The sequence below is a fragment of the Loxodonta africana genome, chromosome 25 (genome assembly GCF_030014295.1).
Source record: "Loxodonta africana isolate mLoxAfr1 chromosome 25, mLoxAfr1.hap2, whole genome shotgun sequence".
Classification (NCBI taxonomy): Eukaryota; Metazoa; Chordata; class Mammalia; order Proboscidea; family Elephantidae; genus Loxodonta; species Loxodonta africana.
The window spans coordinates 15,247,855-15,271,542 of NC_087366.1; the positions used below are offsets into that span (position 1 = coordinate 15,247,855).

The 23,688-nt window shown below is 38.2% G+C and overlaps 1 protein-coding gene across 2 annotated transcripts in view; it reads right to left on the minus strand.

The window, feature by feature from the left end:
• PLA2G4A (phospholipase A2 group IVA) overlaps positions 1–23,688 on the minus strand; it is a 172,122-nt gene that overhangs the window by 145,548 nt on the left and 2,886 nt on the right. For both annotated transcript variants that reach the window (XM_010590939.3, XM_023549183.2), the window contains exon 2: positions 6,743–6,845. In XM_010590939.3, the coding sequence (XP_010589241.2) occupies positions 6,743–6,775 (33 nt within the window). In that variant the 5' untranslated portion in view covers positions 6,776–6,845. The remainder of the gene's footprint in view (positions 1–6,742; positions 6,846–23,688) is intronic.

Sequence of the window (23,688 nt, forward strand, 5' to 3'; positions counted from 1 at the left end):
CATACCCTGTTTTCTAGATGAAGCAGCTAAAATGGACTTCAAGTGCTCACAGGCACGTAACTACTAAGACTGGAACTGCCACTAGAACACTAGTTCTTTGATTACTTATACAGTGTTGGATTTTTGTTTTGTTTTCCTTATGTAGTTGTTGTTGTTAGGTGCCATCAAGTCGGTTCTGACTCATAGTGACCCCATGTACAACAGAACTAAACATTCTAGAATAACATCTTTCTACTTTTTTGGTAAAATTTCCAGTCATCCCATAATGATATTTGTAAAGGCCTTTGTACTTTAGCAGGCAGTCATGCTAGTACACCCAATGCGGTTGACTGTTTCTCTAATGTGAACACAACCTTCATTTCTGTGGATGCAGGGCAGTGGCCCTCCTCCATTGCTAATAGGTGGTGGGAGGAGTTGTGGGTTTTTTCACTCCAGGGAAGTGATTCATATTTTCAGAGTAAAAAGTTAGATTTTTTTTGATAAATATTTTACACTTCAACTCTCCTTGTAAAGTTGATGTCTGCCCCTCCCCCCTTTCCAAGAGAGCTTCAATAAATTCTGGGGTTACAAATGTCCTTAAAGTTGGAAAATTCCTCACAACAGCAACTCTAGAGTTACAAGAACTGAAATCTATCTTCTATTTACACTCCACTTTATGCCACCTTCTTAAAAGCCACTGGAAGCGAGAGAGTTTGCTGGCTACAAATTCCTGCATTAGCCCACGGGAGTCTCCAACATGTCACTGCATCACAGGTATGGTAAAAATGAGTCCAACCTTCAATGCCTTGAGGCAGCCTAAACTGTGTTGGCCTATCTGACACCAACTGCTCATTATTAGCTAGCTGGCTTGATTTTCCCCCATCTTTCCTTAATACTAATGTTGTTCTCTATTGAGTATGCTCACTATATATATTTTTTTTTTAATATCTTTCTGTGATAACCATAACAGAGAATTTTGTCACTAAAACAATGTACACACACGTGTACACACAGTTTCTTTGATATGCAAACAGGAAGTGCAAGAAGAAAGAACAAAGATATAAAACGATTAGTATCATCTTCACTTAAAAGGACTGAAAACCAGATTAATTCAGCTGTCCAACTCTGATGCTGATGCTGGGGAAGGTAAAGAAAAACATGAAATGTATATTTGGTTTTTGCATAATTCACCATATTAAGATACCCCACAGGTAATTTGTTATTGTCGTGAGGTGCCCTCAAGTCGGCTCTGACTCAGAGTGACCCTCCATACAACAGAATAAAATATTGCCAGGTCCTGCGTCATCCTCACAGAAGTTGCTGTGTATGATCCCATTGTTGTAGCCACTGTGTCAATCCATCTCATTGAGGTCCTTCCTCTTTTTTGCTGACCCTCTACTTTACCAAGCATGATGTTCTTTTCCAGGGACTGGTCCCTCCTGATAACATGTCAAAAGAGAGAAGAAGTCTCACTACCCTCGCTTCTAAGGAGTATTCTGGCTACACTTCTTCCAAGAAAGATCTGTTTGTTCTTCTGGCAGTCCACAGTACAGTCAACATTCTTTGCCAACACCCTAATTCAAATGCACCAATACTTCTTTGGTCTTCCTTATTCATTGTCCAGCTTTCACATGCATATGTTTGTTGTTGTTGTCAGATGCCATCCAGTCAGTTCCAACTCATTGCGACCCTACGTAGAACAGAAGGAAACACTGCCCAGTTCTGCATCATTCTCACAATTGTTGTCATGCTTAAGCCCATTGTTGCAGCTACTGTGTCAACCCATCTCATTGAGGTTCTTCCTCTTTTTCACTGACCCTTTACTTTACTCAAGCATAATGTCCTTCTCCGGGGACTGATCCCTCCTGATGGATAATTACCATGGTCTAACTATTCAGCTGCTACCAAAAGTTGCAAGAAAAGGTGCCAGAACTAGCCTTAAAATATGTAGATGCAGTTTTATTTTTAATTGAGAGCTGTGTTAGACTAGGAAAAATGAATGGCCAGTTTACAAGTGTACTTGGCAAGATACACAAGCGAACTTCAGAGCACTCAGTAACGAGGTATGGTCAGATTAAGGAGAAGAGTGAAGGCCACTCAAAATAATAATGTTCTTTGAAATGTACTATACTCCAACCATAACGAATTTCTTTAACTCACCTCTAGACTGTTTCACATATACTGTGTTGCAATCTGTGAAAGTCATTTGCTTCCTCTTCATCTGACTAACTCCTACTAAGTTTTCAAGTTTATGCTTAGATGTGACCTCCTCTAGGAAACCTTCCCCTATCACCCTTAGATTGCATTAGTTATTCTTGTTGTAGATTTCCACAACACTGCCTCTTATCAGAACTCTTACTAATCACATGTTGTTATGAATATATTGTACATCTTTTCTGCTAGACATGGGCTCAACCAAGGCAGAGACTCTGTCCATTTTATTCACCTTTGTATACCCAGTTTCTATTAACAGGGAGTGGCACACACAGGACATTAAATAAATTACAAGAAGTTATCAATAAAATTTCAAAATAAATTTTGAGGTTGGAAAGAATTAAAAGTCCAAATGTTAAGCTCTGGAATTATTGTTGGCCTCTGTCTGAGGCTCAAGGTTATAGAATTTGATTTCATCTTCCATCTTCCTTCTCAGTTCAAAATGCCAGAGTTCATGTTAAAATTTAAGAGTGAACAAAACAGAAAGACCAGGCTTGCTGGCCTGACAGAGACTGGAGAAACCCTGAGAATATGGCCCCAGGAAACACTTTAAGCTTAGTAATGAATTCACTCCTGAGGTTCACCCTTCAGCCAAAGATTGGACAGGGCCATAAAACAAAACAAGACTAAAGGGGCACATGAGCCTTGGGGCAAGGACTACAAGGCAGGAGGGGACAGGAAAGCTGGTAATAGGAAACCCAAGGTTCAGAAGGGAGAGTGCTGATATGTTGTGGGATTGTTAACCAGTGTCATAAAACAATATGTGTACTGTTTCACAAGAAACTCGTTCTGTAAACCTTCATCAAAAGTACCAAGTACAATTAAAAAAAAAATTTTTTTGAAGGTGAATACTTTGATTAAATTCCTTAACAGTTATAGAAATCATCCACCCCTCTTGAGGTGGTAGAGAAATAAAAATATTAATTAATTTAAAAAAATTAACCTGTACATAAGATTGTAATAAAAACAATTTGTTAATATCAAAAAAAATTTGAAAATAACCTACCTTCATTTTTTTTTCTTATTTATCTATGGAAACCCCGGTGGTGTAGTGTATAGCTGCTAACCAAAAGGTCGGCAGTTTGAATCCACCAGTTGCTTCTTGGAAACTCTAGCGGAAGTTCTACTCTGTCCTATAGGGTCACTATGAGTCAGAATCGACTTGACAGCAATGGGTTTGGTTTTTTACCAACCTATCAGTTGCCATGGAGTTGATTCTGCCTCATGGTGACCTATGTGTTGCAGAGTAGAACTGCACTCCATAAGGTTTTCATGGCAGTGATCTTTCAGCAACAGATCACTAGACCTTTCTTCTAAGGTGCCTATGGGCTATGGGTGGGTTCAAACAGCCAACTTTTCAGTTAGCAGCCACATGTTTAACAGTTTGTACCACCTAGCTATGCTACTTATCTTAGATATTCATAATTGCAACAAGAAAGTAAAATATTGTTTCAGAAAACAAAGATTATCTCACAGAATTAAAAAAATCCTAATTGTACGCTTTTTATAAGAGCCATACTTTTTAAAATAAAGACAAATATAGGTTGAAAGTTGAAGGATGCAAACACTAGCCAAAGAAAGCTGGAAGAGGTTATGTCAATAAAATATAAAGTAGAATTTAAAACCAAAGCCATTAGTAGAGATAAAAAAAGGACCTATTACACTGATAAAACACTAATTGAGAAGAATATATATCCTAAAGTTGTATGCACCTAATAAGATTACTTCAAAATCCATAAAGCTAAATTTGACAGAACTAAAATAATTTTTTAAATTTTTTTAAAAGCAGAAATAGATAAATCTATAATCATACTTGCATACTTTAACACAGCTCTTTTAGTAACTGATAGAATGAGCTGACAAAAATGTCAATAAAGATATAGAAAATTTGAAAAGCATGATTAATCAAACAGCTATCATTGACATAGTAGGACACTACACACAACTGAAGAATATGTATTTTTTTCAAGTGCATATGACATATTTACCAAAACAGACCATCTACTAGGCCATAACCATGTATTAACATATTGCAATAAAAAAGCCATACAGAGTATGTTCTCTGAACACAGTGTAATTAGATGAGAAATCAATGATGAAGATAACTAAAAAACATCAAATATTTGAGAATTAAGCAATTCATGTATAAGTAATTAATGTGTAAAAGAATACATCACAATAAAAGTTTGGGATACATCTAAAATAGTCTAAAATCAGTAAAGCCAGGAAGATAAAGATTTAGAGATTAAAAAGACGTAAAACTGACTTTATTCACAGATAACTAGAATGTATACTTTGAAAATCCAAAAGAATATTCAAACAACTTATTAGAATTAATAAAAGAATTCAGTAAGGTCATTGTATACAAAGTTAGCATACAAAAATCAATTGTATTTCTGTATAAATGCAGAAAATAAAAAATGAAATTTACAAATAAATTCACAATGACATTAACACATCAAATATCAATAAATACATCTAAAAAAGATATATGAGATTTCTTACTGAAAACTGTAATACATCACCATGAGAATTAACATTTAGGTTTGAATTAAATTCATGGGTTATTAATGGATTGGAAAATTCAACATTGTTATCCTATCATCTCTCCCCTAAGTAATCTATGGACTCATTACATTACCAGTCAAATCCCCACAGGCCTTTTTTTTTTTTTTTTGGCTTTTATTTTTCCCTGTGCAAATTCACAAACTGATTATAAAACTAATATACAAATGCAAAGAACTAAGAATAGTTAAAACAATCTTTAAGTGAAAAAGATTATAGAGGATTTATACCATAATATATAATGAATATTTTAAAGCTACAAAAATTAAAACATTGTTATTGGTGCAAACAAAAACTAATAGACCAATATAACAGAATAGAAACCAAGCCACATATACATGAAAAAATACCCCGTGGCCGTCGAGTCAATTCCAACCCATAGTGACCCTGTAGGACAGAGTAGTACTGTCCCATAGGGCTTCCAAGGAGCAGCTGGTGGATTCAAACTGCCGACCTTTTGGTTAGCAGCCAAGTTCTTGACTGCTGCATCACCAGGGATCCACACATATATAGTTACCTGATTTACAGCAAAGGTACCATTACCATTCAGTGAGGATATAATGGCCATTAGTAGACTAAATAATTAATTTGTGATATATCCAGATAATCAAATACTACATGGCAATGGAGAAGTGTGTACTGCTGCTACTCACAATATGAATGAATCTCACAGATACAATGTCAAATGCAGACATTTACAAGAACAGGCAAAATTTATCCAGATTTATAAAGTTCAAATGTTGGTTACTTTTGAGTGGTGTATGGACTAGGAGGGCACGGCAAGCTTCCAGGACACTTAAAATGTTCTGTATTTTTATACAGGTGATAGTTTTGTAAGTGGAATACATATGTAAAAATTCAGCAAGCTGAATAATTAAGATGTATGCACTTTATATATGTTATACCTTAATTTCTTAAAAAAGAGTCAGACAGAAAGAGAAGCTTACAAAGAAAACTGAAAAAGAACCAACAAGAAGAAAACAGAGGAATAAGAACCAGAGAAATTTGAAATGAGAGTTTTAAGAAGAGTACAATGACCAGCAGAGAGGAAAAAAAAAATTTTAAAAACCCCAAACCTGAAAAGTCTATTGGATTTAGCACAAAAGAGAACCTTGATAAGGCCTTTTCATGTAGTGGAAGGACAAAGACCAGTTTTCAATAATTCAAGCTGTGAATGGAAGGGAAGGAGCTACAAATAATTATATTAAACATTGACATCCAGGCAGAGCAAGAAAGAGGTTGGTAGCTACAGACTGATGTAAGATAAGAGAATATTGTCTTATTTTAAGTAAAAATGACTCTGTGGATTATTCCTTAATACCCATAAAACCTATGTCTAGTCCATATAAACCATAATTAAACATCGTGTTGAATTCAGCAAAAAAATATTCTCCTCCCTCAATCTCCCCTCCCCCCCCCCTTTTCTATCAGAAGAGAATGTTTATCTCCAGGGCAGTCCGGAAAATTACATATTAAATTTTCAGTTACTCAACTCTTTATTAAAACTAACCACCCACAGAAGAGTTTGCTTAAGCGTATCTTATGGAAAAATTTACAGAACTAATTAGCCTGGAAATGCACACCAAAATAGGATATTTTGAGGGATCTCAACTCAGAAATTCTTTCATTCTTTCCCCATCAATTCATATGGAGAGTATAACTACACAAGCTGATAATTAGTAAGTGATAACTACATTTTTTACTGCTCCATGAAAATTCAGTATTAGTACAGTTTTTTTGTTTTGTTTTGCTTTTTTCTTTTCCCCATGCTTCTCTTCTGGAAAATTATAGTAATAAAAAGAAGGAATGGGTTAATTTTTTTATGCATGATAGCCTATTTATGTACATTAAATTCATATGATTTTAATACAAAATCCAGGGTCTATTATAGAGTTTCACTTTATAAATTACACTAACAAAACTCATACATATAAATATATCTGCCCCTCCCCCCAAAAAAATACATAAACAGTAAGTGACTTACTATAATGTGCTGATAAGGATCTATAAATGACATTTTGGTTTCAATTACAGGAAATCTTTTCACACTTCAAAGGTCTTCTCTGGCACTCTAGTTTCTTTCAAACCTACAAAATAAATAGTCACCATTATTAAGCTTCCTCTTGGATACAATTCCAAGATTTAAATACTGATGAGCATACACCTGAGGAAGTGAAAGTCTACCAAAGGGGAACAAATGCCTTGAGTCCTCTGATCATCTATGTAAGACAGCAGAAGGGAAAAAATATTTTGATAGTATTGTTTAATTTCTGTATTTATTTGCTCAAATTTATTCCATGAGTAATTATTAGGAAAGTCCAGGATTTTTTTTTTTTTTTTGCATTTGCCAAGTGTTTTATGAGAAATTCACTGAAATTACCGAAAATTAAAATTATTTTTGTATTGTTTATAATTAAAAAGCCACATGTCATCATTTATTATCTCAGTGGGTCAGCATTACACTAATTCTCAATAAGAAAGGCACATTTTTCACCTTAGCTATTTGTTAGAAATTTTCAAGATACTTTCATGCTGAATTTGAGCTTTAGAACTGGCATGGTAAAAGAAATATGTGCTCATCCTAAAATACCAATTTACTTTGGAAGCAGTTAAATAAAAGCATTTTAATGAGAAAAAGAGAAAAAAACTCTCTATGCTTTTCTTTTGGGATGCTTTTCTTTCTACTTCTATAATTACTCCATATTATTGAAAGTCAAATTTAAAAAGCATTCAATGAACATCTTTGTTCTTTCATCACAATTTTTTTCTTTAAACTTTATAGTAAAACACACACTCATTTCAGCATTCTATAAGTCACATTCTAATTTAGGCTATCTTTTCAAATGTCTTTATTATTTATGCTTAGAGTCCAAATTCTACAATATGTGTTTATTTCATAATAAATCAAAAAATCTTTTAAAATCCTTAAACTCTTCTTTCTTTTTAAACATTACTTTTTAAACATAATTCATGCAGAATTATAATAAACACAAACCACTGGAGTGAACAAAGTAGAAAATGTATTCCCCATTTTCATTTTGGTGTGTACACTTCCAGACAGTTTCAATGTATACTCACATATTTAGAGAGAAAGGAAAAGAGAAAATTTCAAATGCTTAAAAAACAGGATCTCATCATACAGCCTTGATTTTCTAAGCTCACTTCTTTCTTCATTTTTTAATTCAAAAAATATGAGGCAATATTATAAGTAAGGTAAGAATCACTCGTAGTCCCATACTCAAAAATTATATAAAGTGAGAAGCGCCTTCTCTTCTCCATTCAGGTCCATTAAGGTAATTATTTTTACCAGAAAAAAATACATATATTTTTAAGGTACAACTTGTATTTACTTCAATCACTTGCTTTTTAAACTCTTAAAATTGATAATTTTTATCTCATCATGAATTTTTATCAGGCTGACAATGTACACAGCATTTAAAATTTTTTTTTCTAATCAGAATGCAAAAAAAAAAAAGAATAATGCCAAAGTTTTGTTGATAAAAATTAGCCAATCATCAATTGCCTCAGGTATCACATTTTTGTTATTTTTGATTGGATGTGGCTGTTTTGCCAATAACATTCAGGTTTTTATTCAAATGCCATCGTCTCAGTGAAGTCTTCCCTAACCATATTATTTAAAATTGACAGAATTCCCACTTTCTTGTTGTATCTCCATCTAATAACTATTATAGAGAGGGCCTGCTGGCACAGTGGTTAAATATACATCAGTAGAGATTATCCAATTCAATCTGAAGAGAAAAAAGAAAAAAAAGGAAAACAAATAAACAGCTTCACAGACTGTGGAACAGCATCAAACATACTAATGTATATGTAAAGAGAATTTCAGGAGCGGAGACAGAGAAAAGGACTAAACAAATATTTGAAGAAATAATGGCTAAAAATTTCCCCAATTTGATAAAAAGTCCATCGAAAAATCTCAGTCAATTCTAAGTTGGATAACCACAAAGAGATCCACACCTAGACACATCCATCGTATTCAATTTTTTGAGAAACAAAGAAAAACTCTTGAGACCAGCAAGAAAAAACAACTCATCATTTACAAGATAATCACATTAAGATCAACAGATGACTTCTCATCAGAAACAATGGAAGCCTGAAGGCAATGGTATGACATATTTTAAGTTTTGAAAAAAAATGCCAACCAAGAATACTATATATCCAGCATAACTACTCTTAAAAAGTAAAGGTAAAATAAAAATATTTCCAGATAAAGAAAAACAGAAAGAACTTGTTGCTAGTAGATAAGCATTTTAAGAAACACTAAAGAAAGCTTGCCAGGCTGAAAGGAAGTGACACTAGACAGCCACTCAAATCCACACAAAGAAACAGAATTAATAAACTATAAAAGAAATATTACAGGCAGTATAAATATGTTTTTTTTTTTTTCTTCACTTAACTGATTGTTATGCATTAAATTGTGTCCCCTAAAAAAATGTGTAACTTGGCTAGGCTATGATTCCCAGTTTTGTGTGATTTCCACCATTTTGTGATCAGATGTGATTATCCTATGTGCTGTAAACCCTAACCTCTATAATGTTAATGAGGCAGGATTAGAGGCAGTTGTGTTAATAAGGCAGAACTCAATCTACAGGATTAGACTGTATCCTGAGACAAGAAGCAAGCAAAGAAGAGAGAAACCTCATCATAACCAAGCATGAAGAGCCAGGAGTGGCGCATTTGGACCTGGGTTCCCTGAAATGAGAAGCTCCTAGACCAGGGAAAGATTGATGACAAGGACCTTCCCTCAGAGCCAGCAGAGAGAGAAAGGCTTCCCCTGAATGGCACCCTGAATTCAAGCTTCTAGCCTCCTAGACTGTGAGAGAATAAACTTCTGTTTTTTAAAGCCATCCACTTGTGGTATTTCTGTTAGAACAACACTAGATAATTAAGACCAAATTTGGTGCTGGGACTGGGGTGCTGCTCTAACAGATACCTACAATGTGGAAGCAGTTTTGGAATTGAGTAATGGGTAAAGCCTGGAAGAGTTTTAAAGCACCTACTAGTAAATACCTAGATTGCCTTGAAGAGACCATTAGTGGCATTATGGACATCAAAGACAATTCTGGTGGGCTCAGAATGAAGTGAGAAGAGCTGTAACACCAGAGAGGGAGCAGATGGTAAGAAGCAGCAGCAGAGAAATGGCAGCAGCAGAAACAGGAGACTGGCATGAAATGGTCAGGGAGCCAACCCACAAAGGAAGAGAGGCGGGTGACTTCAGGCAGGAGGCTTCCTGGCAGAGTAGGGTGCTCTGGGCACTTATTGGGTAATGCTAAAGAGCTTTGGAACACTTGCCTGAGCAGGGCAGAGGCTGGGGCAATCCACAAGGCCCAAGGTACTGAAGGCCCAAGGGGCCGAGAGGACAAGGAACCAGGAAGCAGAAGCCAAAGAGACAAGAAACACAGGAAGCAAAGCTGCCTCAGTCTCAAAGAGTAGGGCCACAACCTCTGGGATTTCAAAGCTTGCTGGGTCTCAAAGGGGGGGCCACAGCCTCCTAGATTTAGAAGAGTCAGATCTTTACCAACTTGGTTCTGGAGTGTGCAGCTGCCGTTCACGAGTGTCAGCTGGATAAGGCTGGATCTGCTACCCAAAGCTGAGGGGTGGGGCTGCCATGCCCAAGGGGCAGAATTATGGGGTCTGCTGGGGCTGAGGGAGTAGGGTCACCACTCAGACAGACTAGGAGAATGGGGCTTCCCAAATCTGAGGAAGCAGAGTTGCCATTCCAGTGGACTTGGAAGGCAGAGGTGAAGACCAGAGCTGAGCAGCCTCCACCCAGAATCTGGAGAGTGTGGCCAATACCCAGAGTCTGGAGGGAAGGGCCATTGCCTAAATGGTATCAGAGAACAGTGAATTATTTTCAAGCCTTAACAGCTAATATAATGTGTTCTTCTGACTTACCTGGTGCCTGTTATCCCTTCTTTCTCTCCAATTTCTTCCATTTGTAATGGAAATACCTACCTTGTGCCTCTTCCACCACTGTACTTTGGAAACAGATAGCTTGTATTCTAGATTTCACAGATGAAGAGGAATTTTGGCCCAGGAGATTTTGGACTTGGAGTTGACTTAAGATTTGTGTTATGATATGATGGAGTGAATATGTTCTACATGTGCCAAGGACATAGATTTTTGGAGGCCAAAGGGTTGAATGCTATGGATTGAATTGTATCCCCTAAAAATATGTGTCAACTTGACTAGGTAATGATTCCCAGGATTTTGTGGCTATCCACCATTTTGTTATCTGATGTCATTATCCCATGTGTTGTAAATCCTACCTCTATGATGTTAATGAGGCAGGATTAGAAGTGGGTATGTTAATGAGGCAGAATTAAATCTATAGGCTTGGATTGTATCTTGAGTTAACCTCTTTCGAGATATAAAAGAGAGAATCAAGCAGAGAGAAGAGGGACCTCATTACCACCAAGCAAAAAGAGCCGGGAGCGGAGCCCTTTCTTTGGACTTGGGATACCTGCGCAGAGAAGCTCCTAGACCAGGGAAGATTCATGACAAGCATCTTCCTCCAGAGCTGACAGAGAGAGAAAGCCTTCCCCTGGAGCTGGTGCCCTTAATTTGGACTTCTAGCCTCCTAGACTGTGAGCAAATAAATTTTTGTGTGTTAAAGCCATCCACTTGTTGCGTTTCTGTTACAGCAGCATTAGATAACTAAGACACCAGTTTATAAATCAACCGAATCAAACAATAATTATAAAATTGTATTTGCTAGGCTTATATAATAACTAAAACTAAAAAATATAGTTACAACATCAATAAAGGAATAAAAATGTTATACTAGAAAATAAGTAATGGAGGAACAATAAAGAAATTAAGCATGTAGAAAACAAAGAGCAAAATAGCAGATATAAATTCAATTATAACTATAATAACATTCAGTGCGAGTGGACTGAATAATCCAATCAAAAGGCAAGGGCTGCAGACTACATAAAATCTAACACAAACAAAAAAGCTGGAGAAATATGAATAAGTTCTGTAGTTTAGTTAATAAGCATTGTACCAATATCAGCTTCATGGTTTCATCATGCACTGTAGTTATATGAAATGTTACATTGGGGAAGGCTAGGTAAAGGGTATATGGGAACTCTCTGTAATATTTTTGCAATTTCTTAAATTATTTCAAAATTAAAAGTTCCAAAAAAAATCCCATATATGAGGACGTAGTTTATACGTACAATTTTCATTCCAAAGTTACGCTCAGTAGAGGTAACAAAGCAGTCCTAAGGAAAAATTCTTGGTACACATTCACTTTCCTCAGGACAAAATCACTGGTCATTACTATGAGACAGTGACTGCAATTTGGATTCCAGTTACGAACAGGCACCAATCCATCCTTTCTTCCCCCATAACTTAAAAAAAAGCAAAACAAGCCCGTTGCCATCTCGTCGATTCTAACCATAGAGACCCTATAGGACAGGGTAGAACTGCTCCCTAGAGTTTCCAAGGCTGTAATCTTTATGGAAGCACAATGCCACATCTTTCTCTCACGGAGCTGCTGGTGGGTTGGAACCACTGACCTTTCCGCTAGCAGCTGAGCGCTTAACCACTGCATCACCAGGGCTCCTTTAACTATTAGTAGTGGCAGCATATTATTTTTTTAGATTTCTGAGGAACTAAGGCAACTCTGTCCAGCCAGCCACATTAAACGCTAGGGAAGTGTTGATTTTTCTCCCCACAATTAGCCCAGTCCTGGAAATCTTATTGCAACAGGGTTGCACAATTACAATCATGAATACTCATAAAACAACAGTTTTGTTTTGTTTTGTTTTGTTTTGTTTTGTTTTGTTTTGTTTTATAACTGAGCTGAATAATGGGGAATGTCCACAGTCTTTTAAGTCTGAAGCAAGAGATATGTAGCTCATAGTTACTTTTCTCTCTCTCTCTCCCCCTCTGTCCTTATTTATTTATATTATGTGACCTGTAATAAGAAACTCCTTGAACACTAAGGAGGAGGAAATTTGGATACACTTTTCAACACATAATTGCATATGCGACGCTACTGCTGGCTTTCAGTGAATGCTTAGTAGTGTGTGGTGTGTCCAAAAGCTGTTTAGTCATGTTTTCAGGGTGAGATGCTCTCCCCAGGGAAGAGTGAACAAAACCAAAAAATATGGAGTACAGCATTTTGGCAATTCTCACTCTGCATAAAGAAGTATGACAAGTGGAAAGGAAGGGGTTATTATTAGGTTTGTGACATCTGGAAGAAAGAACAGGGATGCAGTGATCATTTTCTCTTGCCTTCTACTTCATTGTATGGAACAAACCAAAACTCGTTGCCATGGAGTTGATTTCGACTCATAGCAATCCTATAGGACAGAGTAGAACTAACTTTCCCTTAGGGTTTCCAAGGAGTGCTTGGTGGATTTGAACTGCTGACCTTTAGGTTTGAAGTCTAACTCTTTAACCACACCAGAACAGTGGAGGCAATAAGAGCCTTAGTATTTAAGCAGTGGCTGTTGTTGTTGGTCCAACACAACAAACACAGCCCATTGCCGTTGGGCCATTCTAACTCATAGAGACCCTATAGGACAGAGTAGAACTATCCCATGGAGTTTCCAAGGAGCCCCTGGTGAACTCAAACTGCTGACTTTTTGGTGAGTAGCCAAACGCTTAACCACTTGTCTTTGGTAGGGGGCAGTAGTGGTTCAGTAGTAGAATTCTTACCTCCCATGTGGAAACTCAGATACCATTCCAGTCCAGCATACCTCCTGCACAGCCACCATCCATTTGTCAGTGGAGGCTTTCACGTTGCTATGATACTGAACAGTTTTCAGGGGAGCTTCCATACTAAGGCAGACTAGAAAGAAAAGCCTGGCAATCTACTTCTTAAAATCAACTGATGAAATCCCTACATATCCTTAACCAGTCATGGGGATGGCGCAGGGCTAGGTAGCAATTTATTCTGTTGTGCTTGGGGTCACCCTGAGTTAGGGACTGACCCCATAGCAGCTAACAATAACAGGCTTCTATAATGGAGCCATACTGATCCAAGTTCAAGCTTGTCCCCTCCTTTTTCTAACTGGATGATTCTGATCCTCAGTTTCCTCATCTGTCAAGTAGAGCAAGTGGTTCCTATATCTCACACAGTGGGGGAATAAAATTAGAAAATGCATTTTGCTAGGCACATTTACATTGCCCGCAGGATGTAAACAGTCAAAAAAAATGATATATTATTGGGTCATGGATTGAATTCCATCCCCCAAAAAACGTGTGTATCAGTTTGGCTGGGCCATGATTCCCAGGGCAGCAGTTGTGTTAATGAGGTAGAACTCAACCTACAAGGCTGGATTGTATCTTGAGGCAATTTCTTGAGGTACAAAAGAAAGAAGCAAGCAGAGAGGCAGGGGGACCTCATAGCACCAAGAAAGCTGTGCCTGGAGCAAAGGGCGTCCTTTGGACCCAGGGTCCCTGAGTGAAGAAGCTCCTAGTCCGAGGACAGACTGATGAGAAGGCTGACAGAGAAAGCCTTTCTCTGGACCTGACACCCTGAATTTGGACCTACTTTACTGTGAAGAAATAAATTTCTCTTTGTTAAAGCCATCCACTTGTGGTATTTCTGTTACAGCAGCACTAGATGACTAAGACATATTGCTGTTGTCGTTTATAAAACTAATGCTTTTCCCCTAACTGCCTCTAGTTAGTGAGACTTATAAAAGGGCACTGCATACTGTGTTCCCCTTATCATCCTTGCACAGCTAAAGTTATAACTTCTCACATTATTTTGCTGGTGATTTTTTAAATCCTAGTTTAAGCAAAGAGTTTGATATCACCAATTGATGCAGAGAAATGAAGAAACAATAGGAATTAAGATAGAGGAATGAGCTGCTTTCTATTAGAGCATCTCTCAAGCTATATAGCCTCTCAGGTTAATACAGAAAGCCTGTTGAGAGGCCCCATTCCCAAAGAGATCTAAATGCTTGCCATCGCATACAATACCACAGGTTAATTAATCCAGTGTGTTTCTTAAACCAGGACCCCAGTGGTATGGAACCCGCCTGCCATCTGCCACAGGGTGACGCCTGGTGTCCTGCAGCTGCTGTCTATACTATTATTTTTGAAATGCCTTAATCCTCTCCATTTTTATTACTAGGTTTATGATACTGTTTCTTTAGCTCTCATGTTTGTATTTTTGAAACCTCATCATTTAAGCAAAACAAAGTATCTATGGAATACCTACCAGATTTCAAAAAAGGGAGAGAATCGTGTGGTTTAAATATAAAAGCCTTCATGGAGAAGGTGATAATTGTGTTAATATTTGAAAACATGAAAAGGCTTAAATGAATAGAAATGGGAAATGGAAACATGAAGGCTGTGAATAGTAAGCTTCAGCCATACTGGGGAAGCTCCATCCTACCACAGGCTCTCCCCATAGCGCTCTCCCCACTCTATCTTCTCTACAGGATAATTCCTGCCTATACTTCCGGGCTCTGTTTAAATTCACTCCCTGAAGTAAGCCATCTCTTTACCTCTGTATTAGGTTAGAAACTACCACAACATGCTATTCTATATTACTATCAGATAGAGTATACGTATCCCCTAACTGTGAGGGACATGAGGGAAGTAGCCATTTCTGTCTCCTCTCTATATCCCAGTGCTGGGCCCAGAGCAGACACTAAATTACTAATGACAAAAGGATGTATCAACAAACCTGAGAATTTGCATAGTGTACGAGGAAAAACTGCTCAGAACATAGAGGCGGTCTTATATTAAAAAATAATCAAACGTAAGTAGAGCTGTTTTGAAACCTCGAATAATAAACTAGAAGATATCTTAAACCAAACCAAGAAACGGTTGCCTTCGAGTCAATTCTGACGCATGACCGCCCCATGTGTGTCAGACTAGAACTGTGCACGTGGTTTTCAGTGGACAATTTTCCGGAAACAAATCAGCAGGCTTTTCTTCTATGGTGCCTCCGAGTGAACTCAAACCTCCAACTTTGCAGTTAGCAGCTGTGCAGCTGAGTGTGTTCACCATTTGTGCCACCCGACTCATACAAAATTTTAAAAGTTCACATTTGTTCAGCATTTCCCAGGTGCCAGGTACCAAGCTAAATTCATACACACCACCTCATTTAATTCTCATAACAAGATAACAACTGTTATCCCTATTTTAGAGACAAAGAAAGGTTACATGATTTGCCTAATAATCAACTCAGACTAAGCCCGCCTATCTCCCAAACCCATGCTCTACAAGAGAATACTGTCTCGCAGAAAGAGTAAGAGACTTTTCCCAGATCACCTGGGTTAAGGTGGCTGAGCTGGCCCAAGAATCCTGCCCTTCTCCTTCATACTATTCTCTTTCTTTTTATATCAGTCTGCCACTCTACAAGAGACCCTAAAGGATAGGCAGAGATTCTGAGACACTCTACAATTATTAGAGAGTCTTAAGCAGAGAGGTGGCATGATGGAGGCGGGACTTCAGTAGCACAAGCATAGTAGTTAAATAAAGCATACGATTGTTCATGGTGAAAAGCTGGTGCTTGAGGAGAAAGCGACACAGCTAGCCAGAGGTGTGGTGTGATGTGATGTGATATGATATGATATGATACACACCTAAACTAGGATTATGGAGGTGATAAAGAAGAGGAAAGAGCACACCACCATTTAGACCAGTTAGCCTCCCTATCTGATTATTCCAAAAAAAGACCTGTTTCTCTGAGTGTGTATGTATGTGTATGTGTCAAACACACACACACACACACACAGATGAACATTCTATATAAGTTGGGAAGTATCGATCCAGGTGAGCAGTACAGGTCAGGAAACTGACTTTCAGAGAAGTTAAGTAGCCGGCCTGGTTTCACACTGTCCTTACCAACAGAACAGGAATGTCTTCTCACTCTCAAACTAGTTTTCTTTCCTTGACCATTCTGGCCTGCTGTTATTTTCCATTGCTTCAGGTCTTGAGTGACCAAATGCAACTGGCCATTCTGGCTATATTCATTCTCAGCTTTGAAGTTGGAGGAAATATTACTAACGACCATCTAAACAGAACTTCATTTTGCAAATTTGGAAGCTGAGGCCTAAAGATATAAACAGATCTAGTCAAGGCTGGAAACCCTGGTGGTGTAATGGTAAAGTGCTACAGCTGCTAACCAAAAGGTCGGCAGTTCAAATCCACCAGGTGCTCCTTGGAAACTCTATGGGGCAGTTCTACTGTATCCTATAGGGTCACTATGAGTCGGAATTGACTTGACGGCAACGACGATGAGTTTCGTTTTTTTAGTCAAGGTTAGGGAAACATGATACTAAAACCCATCTCTTCACTCTAGACCAGATACTCTTTCCACACTTACCTCTTCACCCCCCTCTCCCAACACACGGGCTAATAAAGAAATATAACAAAAATACGAAGAACATATAAATCAATTTTAGTATGACCAAAATTTTAGGTTGCTAACTTAAAATTGTTTGATGTTGTATAGTAGGCTCAGAGTATGAATTTGAGGAAAATGAATAGCTGAATTTCTCTCTATGATTGGTCAAATAAAGCAGCTTTACTAGGACTGAATCAGGGGCCCTGGTGGCACAGTGGTTAAGAACTCAACTGCTAACCAAAAGGTTGGCAGTTCAAATCCACCAGTTCCTCCTTGGAAACCCTTTGGGGCAGTTCTACTCTGACCTGTAGGATCACTATGAGTCGGAATCCACTCAATGGCAACGTGTTTGGTTTCAAAATTGAATCATAGCTATAAGTTGTTTACTTACAGATGTTAGATGAATTGTTTTAAAAATTTCTCTTCCCACACAAACCATTATGGAATAACACCACATTGACAAGTGTTAATTATTGTATGCTTATTTTCAGAAAATGTAAAGTAATTCTTCTTCACCTTCTACTTTAAAAAAACTGCTAATGATGATATACTAAATGTTAATATACATATTTTTAAATATGCCTAACAGAGTAGTATGGTATGCTAGGAAAAGAGGTGTGCTCTGGGCAACACTTTGCTTCCAAAGCTTGCTTTCTCCATACCAGACATTTTGCAAATATGGTCCCCTAGTGAGTATTTGAGCTTTGTCGAGGGCTCCACTCCCTTTTTAATTGCTGCCTTTTTTTTTTTTTTAATTACATACTCAAGATTGCCACAGCAGCGAAAGCCATTTTTTTTTTTTTTTTTTTTAAAACAGCCCAGGGAAAACCTCCAGGAAAGCCATCGTGCTGGTTTCAAGGCTTAAGTGTTTTTTGAGAACCACTTTATCATGGCTGCTAACCAAAAGGTCGGCAGTTCAAATCCACAGGCACTCCTTGGAAACCATGGAGCAGTTCTACTCTGTCCTGTAGGGTCACTATGAGTCAGAATCAATTCAACCGCAATGGGTGGGTTCATCACTAATAAAGTTATCAGCAGTCTGGGCTTGCTCTACTTTTCAAGAAGCACACTATTTCAGGCAGCCAGAGAGGTTGATCTCGTATTAAAAATATGGGTGTTGCCAATGAGCTTTAAGTGGAAGAAACTGAAAGAAAAACGTGGCAGGAATTGTGGAAGCTCAAAGGAGTTATACACCCACTTGTCTCAGGAGTTATCATGAAGTTAAACCATTCAGCATGGGACTGGTATCCTACAAATCCTGGATTGTGTAATGTGTAATGGAAATTCAAGTTCACTATTTTTTTATCAGGCTGTGAGAAGTTTTAGAAATGTGTTTCTAGAATGGGAATTCACTTTTGAAATGAACACGAAACCCAGTCTTTTGCAGGAGTCAGAGCACTGTGGATAGAAAGTACGCATTTGAGGGGAGTATCCTGGGGGTTCTTCACCTTTTTTGTGCCAATGTTCCCTTTCACAGTCTGGTGAACCCTAGCGACCTCTTACTACAGTATAACATTTTAAAATTCATGAGATAAAAGTACTGAATTACAAAAAAAAAAAAAAATTATATTGAAATAGATGGCAGGACTTAAGCTCTTTAAATGATATTTATGCATCGACGGCAACAGGGTCGGGGTTTGGAGCTTTGCAACACATTTTCCCTTCTACTTCCGTGGCATACACCAACAAAGATTAAAGTACAATGTAAATTTTTTGAGACTTTAAGTGAGAATTTAGAGCACTATAAAAGGGTTAAAAAAAAAAAAAAAAAAACAGTTGCTGAAACCCATTGCCATCGAGTCGATGCCAACTCATAGCGACCCCATAGGACAGAGTAGAACTATCCCATCAGGTTTCCAAGGAGTGGCTGGTAGATTCAAACTGCCGTCCTTTGGGTTAGAAGCCCAGCTCTTAACCATGGTGCCACCAGGGCTCCATAAAAGGGTAGGATGATAGGAAACCCTGGTCCCTGGTGGCATAGTGGTTAAGAATTCAGCCGCTAACCAAAAAGTCGGCAGTTCAAATCCACCAGGCTTCCCTTGGAAACCCTACAGCGCAGTTCTACGCTGGCCTATAGGGTTGCTATGAGTCGGAATTGACTGGATGGCAATAAGTTTGATTTGGTTTATAGACCCTAGAGGAGCCCTGGTGGCGCAGTGGTTAAAGTCCAGCAGCTCTGCAAGAAAAAGATATGGCAATCTGCTTCCTTAAAGATTACAGCCTCGGAAACCCTATAGGGCAGTTCTACTCTACCCTACAAAGCCGCTATGAGTTGGAATCCAATCAACAGCAAGAGGTATACACCCTAGTACCATAAGGAACATGTAAGCACACCTTGAATATTTAGGTGTTGCATAAATAAACACACATTGAAATGAACTGGAGGTACTGTCATCTGCTCCAAAATAGGAAATTTACATTTCTTCAATCTTTGGCCAGCAAACTAGAAAACTGTGCCAAGTACATTAATAAAAATCTATCAGAATGTTTCATTTGAGATCCTGCTGGTAAGATACAGTATCTTAGTAGGTTTTTTTGAAATATGAAATTAAACACAGTATTATTCTCTTCCATTCACTTTGCAGATGAAGAATTGGAGAAAGAAGTTAGATCACTGTATCTAAACCTAACAAATATGGGCAGACCTATGAATAAAAGCGGAAAGAAACCCTGGTGGCGTAGTGGTTAAATGCTATGGCTGCTAACCAAAAGGTTGGCAGTTCAACTCCGCCAGGCGCTCCTTGGAAACTCTATGGGGCAGTTCTACTCTGTCCTATAGGGTCGCTATGAGTCAGAATCAACTTGACGGCAGTGGGTTTGGTTTGGTTCTGGTATGAATAAAAGTAGGGAGGTTGGGAGGAAAGGAGGACAAAGAAACATTTCCTGAGTCCTAGACAGCACAGAAGGAAATTCAAGTGCATCTGACCACGAAGAGCTTCCTCTCATCTCACCATGTTGCCCAGCTTGACCCACAGGGCACAGGGACACATACTGCTTCTATCATGTCCATGGAAGCACCTAGCCATCATTAGTGTAAAACTAAAGCACTTCAATATTACAGGATATATGAAAAATAGCTTAAAATTTTTTTTTAACCTTGAGGAAATGTGAGTAAATATTTCAATCATATTTTAGTTCTTGAAAAAATAGTTTTGATTATGGTAACCAGCCGCTCTCTAGAAAACTCTAAAGATTAAAAATGAAAAGGAAACGCTTTCAGATGCGAAATGAAGGATGCACGTCAAATGGAAGAAAACCATCCCGATAGTAGAGATATGAGAGAGAAAGGTCCTCTTTTTTGATGGTCTATTATTATAACTATGAGTCGGATTCAACTCAGCAGCAATGGGTTTATTATTATAACTAAATATTTGAGACATCTTTACAGTGTGGAATTATAATGGTTCAAATTCCATAAAGCTTTATCTTAAGAGAGTATTAAAGTGCCCACAGGAACTTGGAAAAGTAGGTAGTGAAGTATCCAAGGCTGGAAAGAGTGTCATCATCAATGAATTTATAGGTCAGTGTGCCCAAGGGTGCTTAGACACAGGAACTTAAGGATTCAATAGAGGTGGGCAAGACAAATGTCTACACATGCAGAACTTAAAACAAGAATAACAACAACAAATCTAACAATTATGACATGAACAAACAGGATTCTAGAATGATGGCTCCTGGAACAGGTAAAGTCATAGAAATTCACTAAAGTATAGAGCTAGCTAGTGAATGTATCCAGCAAGATTTTGAAAGAACAAAGACTGAATGCTTGCCTAATAAATAATGAATATCAACCAATTTGTGGCTACTTCTTAATAGTTATTAATTACCTTATATAAATTTGGTGCAAAAGATTAACATACTCAGCCACTAACCAAAAGTTAGAGGTTCAAATTCACCCACAGGTGGCTTGGGGAAAAGGCCTGGAGAGCTACTTCCAAAAAATTCAGCCATTGAAAACCCTATGGAGCACAATCGAACTCTGACACACATGGGTCACCATGAGCTGGAGTCAACGCAACAGCAACTGGTGGTATATTTTATAAGCTCATCAATTTCCATGCATATTTATTTGGGGGGTTTATTTTTTAGCTTAGTGCACTGGTAGTTCATGATAAGAATTTCCAGCCTTTTATCTTTCTTTCCTTAAAAGCTCCTACCCTAAATTGTACACGTAGATACTGTTGAATTGGTGTATGTTTTGCTGTGTATATTCTCAACAACAACAGCAAACTAAATAAAATTTAGAGGAAAAAAAAAAAAACTCCCACCCTAGAAGAACTTAAACATCTGGCTTCTCTGGGTCTGCTCCTAGCATTTAAACATGGCTGGAGAAAAGCCACATAACCCTGCAGGCTGATTTTATTTTAGGTTCATATAGTCTCAAAACTCAAAGAGGCTGTTAACATTACATGTTCTTCTCCTTGGTTTCTCTAGTGAACTTGCATTCTCACTCCAGAAAAGGACTCGCTTCTCTTCTGGCCCTCAAGACTCTTACCCCACCCCAGCCCCACTCTTAGCTGGTGACCTCACCTCCCTTCACAGAAAAAAACAGAGAGCACCAGAAGGAAGTTTCTCATCTCCCCACCACCAAAACTGCAAACTCTCTAGCTCCTACACTCGTGTTCCCTTCCTCCCTATTGCAAAGGGTGTTCCTTCTGCTGTTACAAACCCGACCCCACTTGTGGCTCTCTGGATGCAAGATTCCACTCTCCTCAAGGATTTCACTCAGATGGTTATGTCTTTCTGATTCATCAAGTCTTAATTTCTATTGGAAAATATGACTGGCAAACCTGTTTTAAGCTCTCCTTCCACTCCACGTTCGCTTTCCCTGCTATGTCTCCATCATTAGGCTCTGTCTCACCAATAGATTATTCTAAAGGGTCATCTGCTTACCCTGTATCCATGTCCTCATCTCCCATTCACTCCCTGTCTCACTTCCACTTTTATCTCACTTCTGCCCCCACCACGCCACTTAAACTGCTCCTGTGAAGATCATTAAGGACCTCCAGCTTTCCAAACGCAGTGGTCATTTTTCCATCCTCATCTTACTCAGCCTCCTTGTTTCTCTGGAAGGAACCACTTTCCCTCCCTGCTCTCTCACATCAACCTAATTCCTGGTTTTTCAACCTGTCTCTTGGCTGCTTCTTCACAGGCCTATTTACAATACTTCTCTGCCTGGGGAGCCCTGGTAATACAGTGGTTAACAGCTGGGCTGCTAACCAAAAGATTGAGAGTTCAAATCCACCAGCCACTCCTTGGAAACCCCATGGGGCAGCAACAGGTTTTGTTTTTTGGTCTCTGCCTGGAGCCCCCATCTTGATCCCCACCACTCTCATACCAGGCCATTTACCTCCCTGGTATGGCTTCTCCTCCCTCAGGTCTCTGCTTAAATTTTACCTCCTCAGCAAGCCGTGCCCACCCTCCACCTCACTGTGCTATTCTCTATTAGTGAAGCTTGTTTGCTCCCTGTGTATCACTTAATTGTCTTTTCCTCCAAGAGGGAAGGAATCATACCTGCTTCATGCATCCAGATATACTAAATGTAACACAGTCCCTAGCGTGTAAACCCAAAACCCACTAGCATGTAACTAGTATTAATTAAAACTTATTGAATTATTGAAGGAGTAATGCGCAAAGGCCAATGATCGATTTCTAGTTGACATTAACCAAACCAAAAAAACCAAACGCATTGTCGTCGAGTAGATTCCAACTCATAGTGACTCTATAGGACAGAGTAGAACTGCCCTGTATGGTTTCCAAGGAGCGCCTGGTGGATTTGAACTGCGGACCTTTTGGTTAGCAGCTGTAGCTCTTAACCACTGGGCCACCAGGGTTTCCAGTTGACATTAGCATCTGCATTTTTTTGACCCAGCAAGTAAAATTCATATATGAAAAAGGAGACAGTACAGACTGCCTAATTGCTTAATACCGTATTGTTCATTGCCAAAGTATTAGAAAGATACATGTTTTCCTACTACTTTTTTAAACATGTTATATGTATTAATAAAATAATATCAAGAAATTACTTGCCTCACAGAACGTGTTAATTTATACTAGAGAATTCTTTTCATTATTGCAATAGCTGGCTTGGTATTAATCAAGCAAGCCGATTTGTTAATCTTAAACATAAATTAAACCGATAGTAAGAATCTCCACAAATACTGAGTGAATCTCACAAAATTGATTCTTTCTACATTGCTTTACTTTTAACAATAGAGGCATCATTACGGACTGTGACAAGGATGAGGAAAAAAAAAACCGATGTAAATATTGTGAACTTGTATATATCCTAAGTGTAAATCCCTGCCTGTCACCCTTCAAAAACTAAGTTCCAAGTAACAGATCATAAGTAAATCACCTTAATATTTTTACAACTAAATATTGCAATTAACTGAGAAATCACTTTTTTTTTTTTTTGCTGTGGAATTGTTGCTAACATGTTCCAGTAGCATCTTCTTTAAGGATTTAAGGATCCAGCAATATCTGGAAGCTATTATCTGGACATGAATTACCACTGTACATTGAAAGTAGCAGTTTAGATGACTGTGTCTGTGCCATTAACTAAAGAAATGCCCTAACGTGACTAT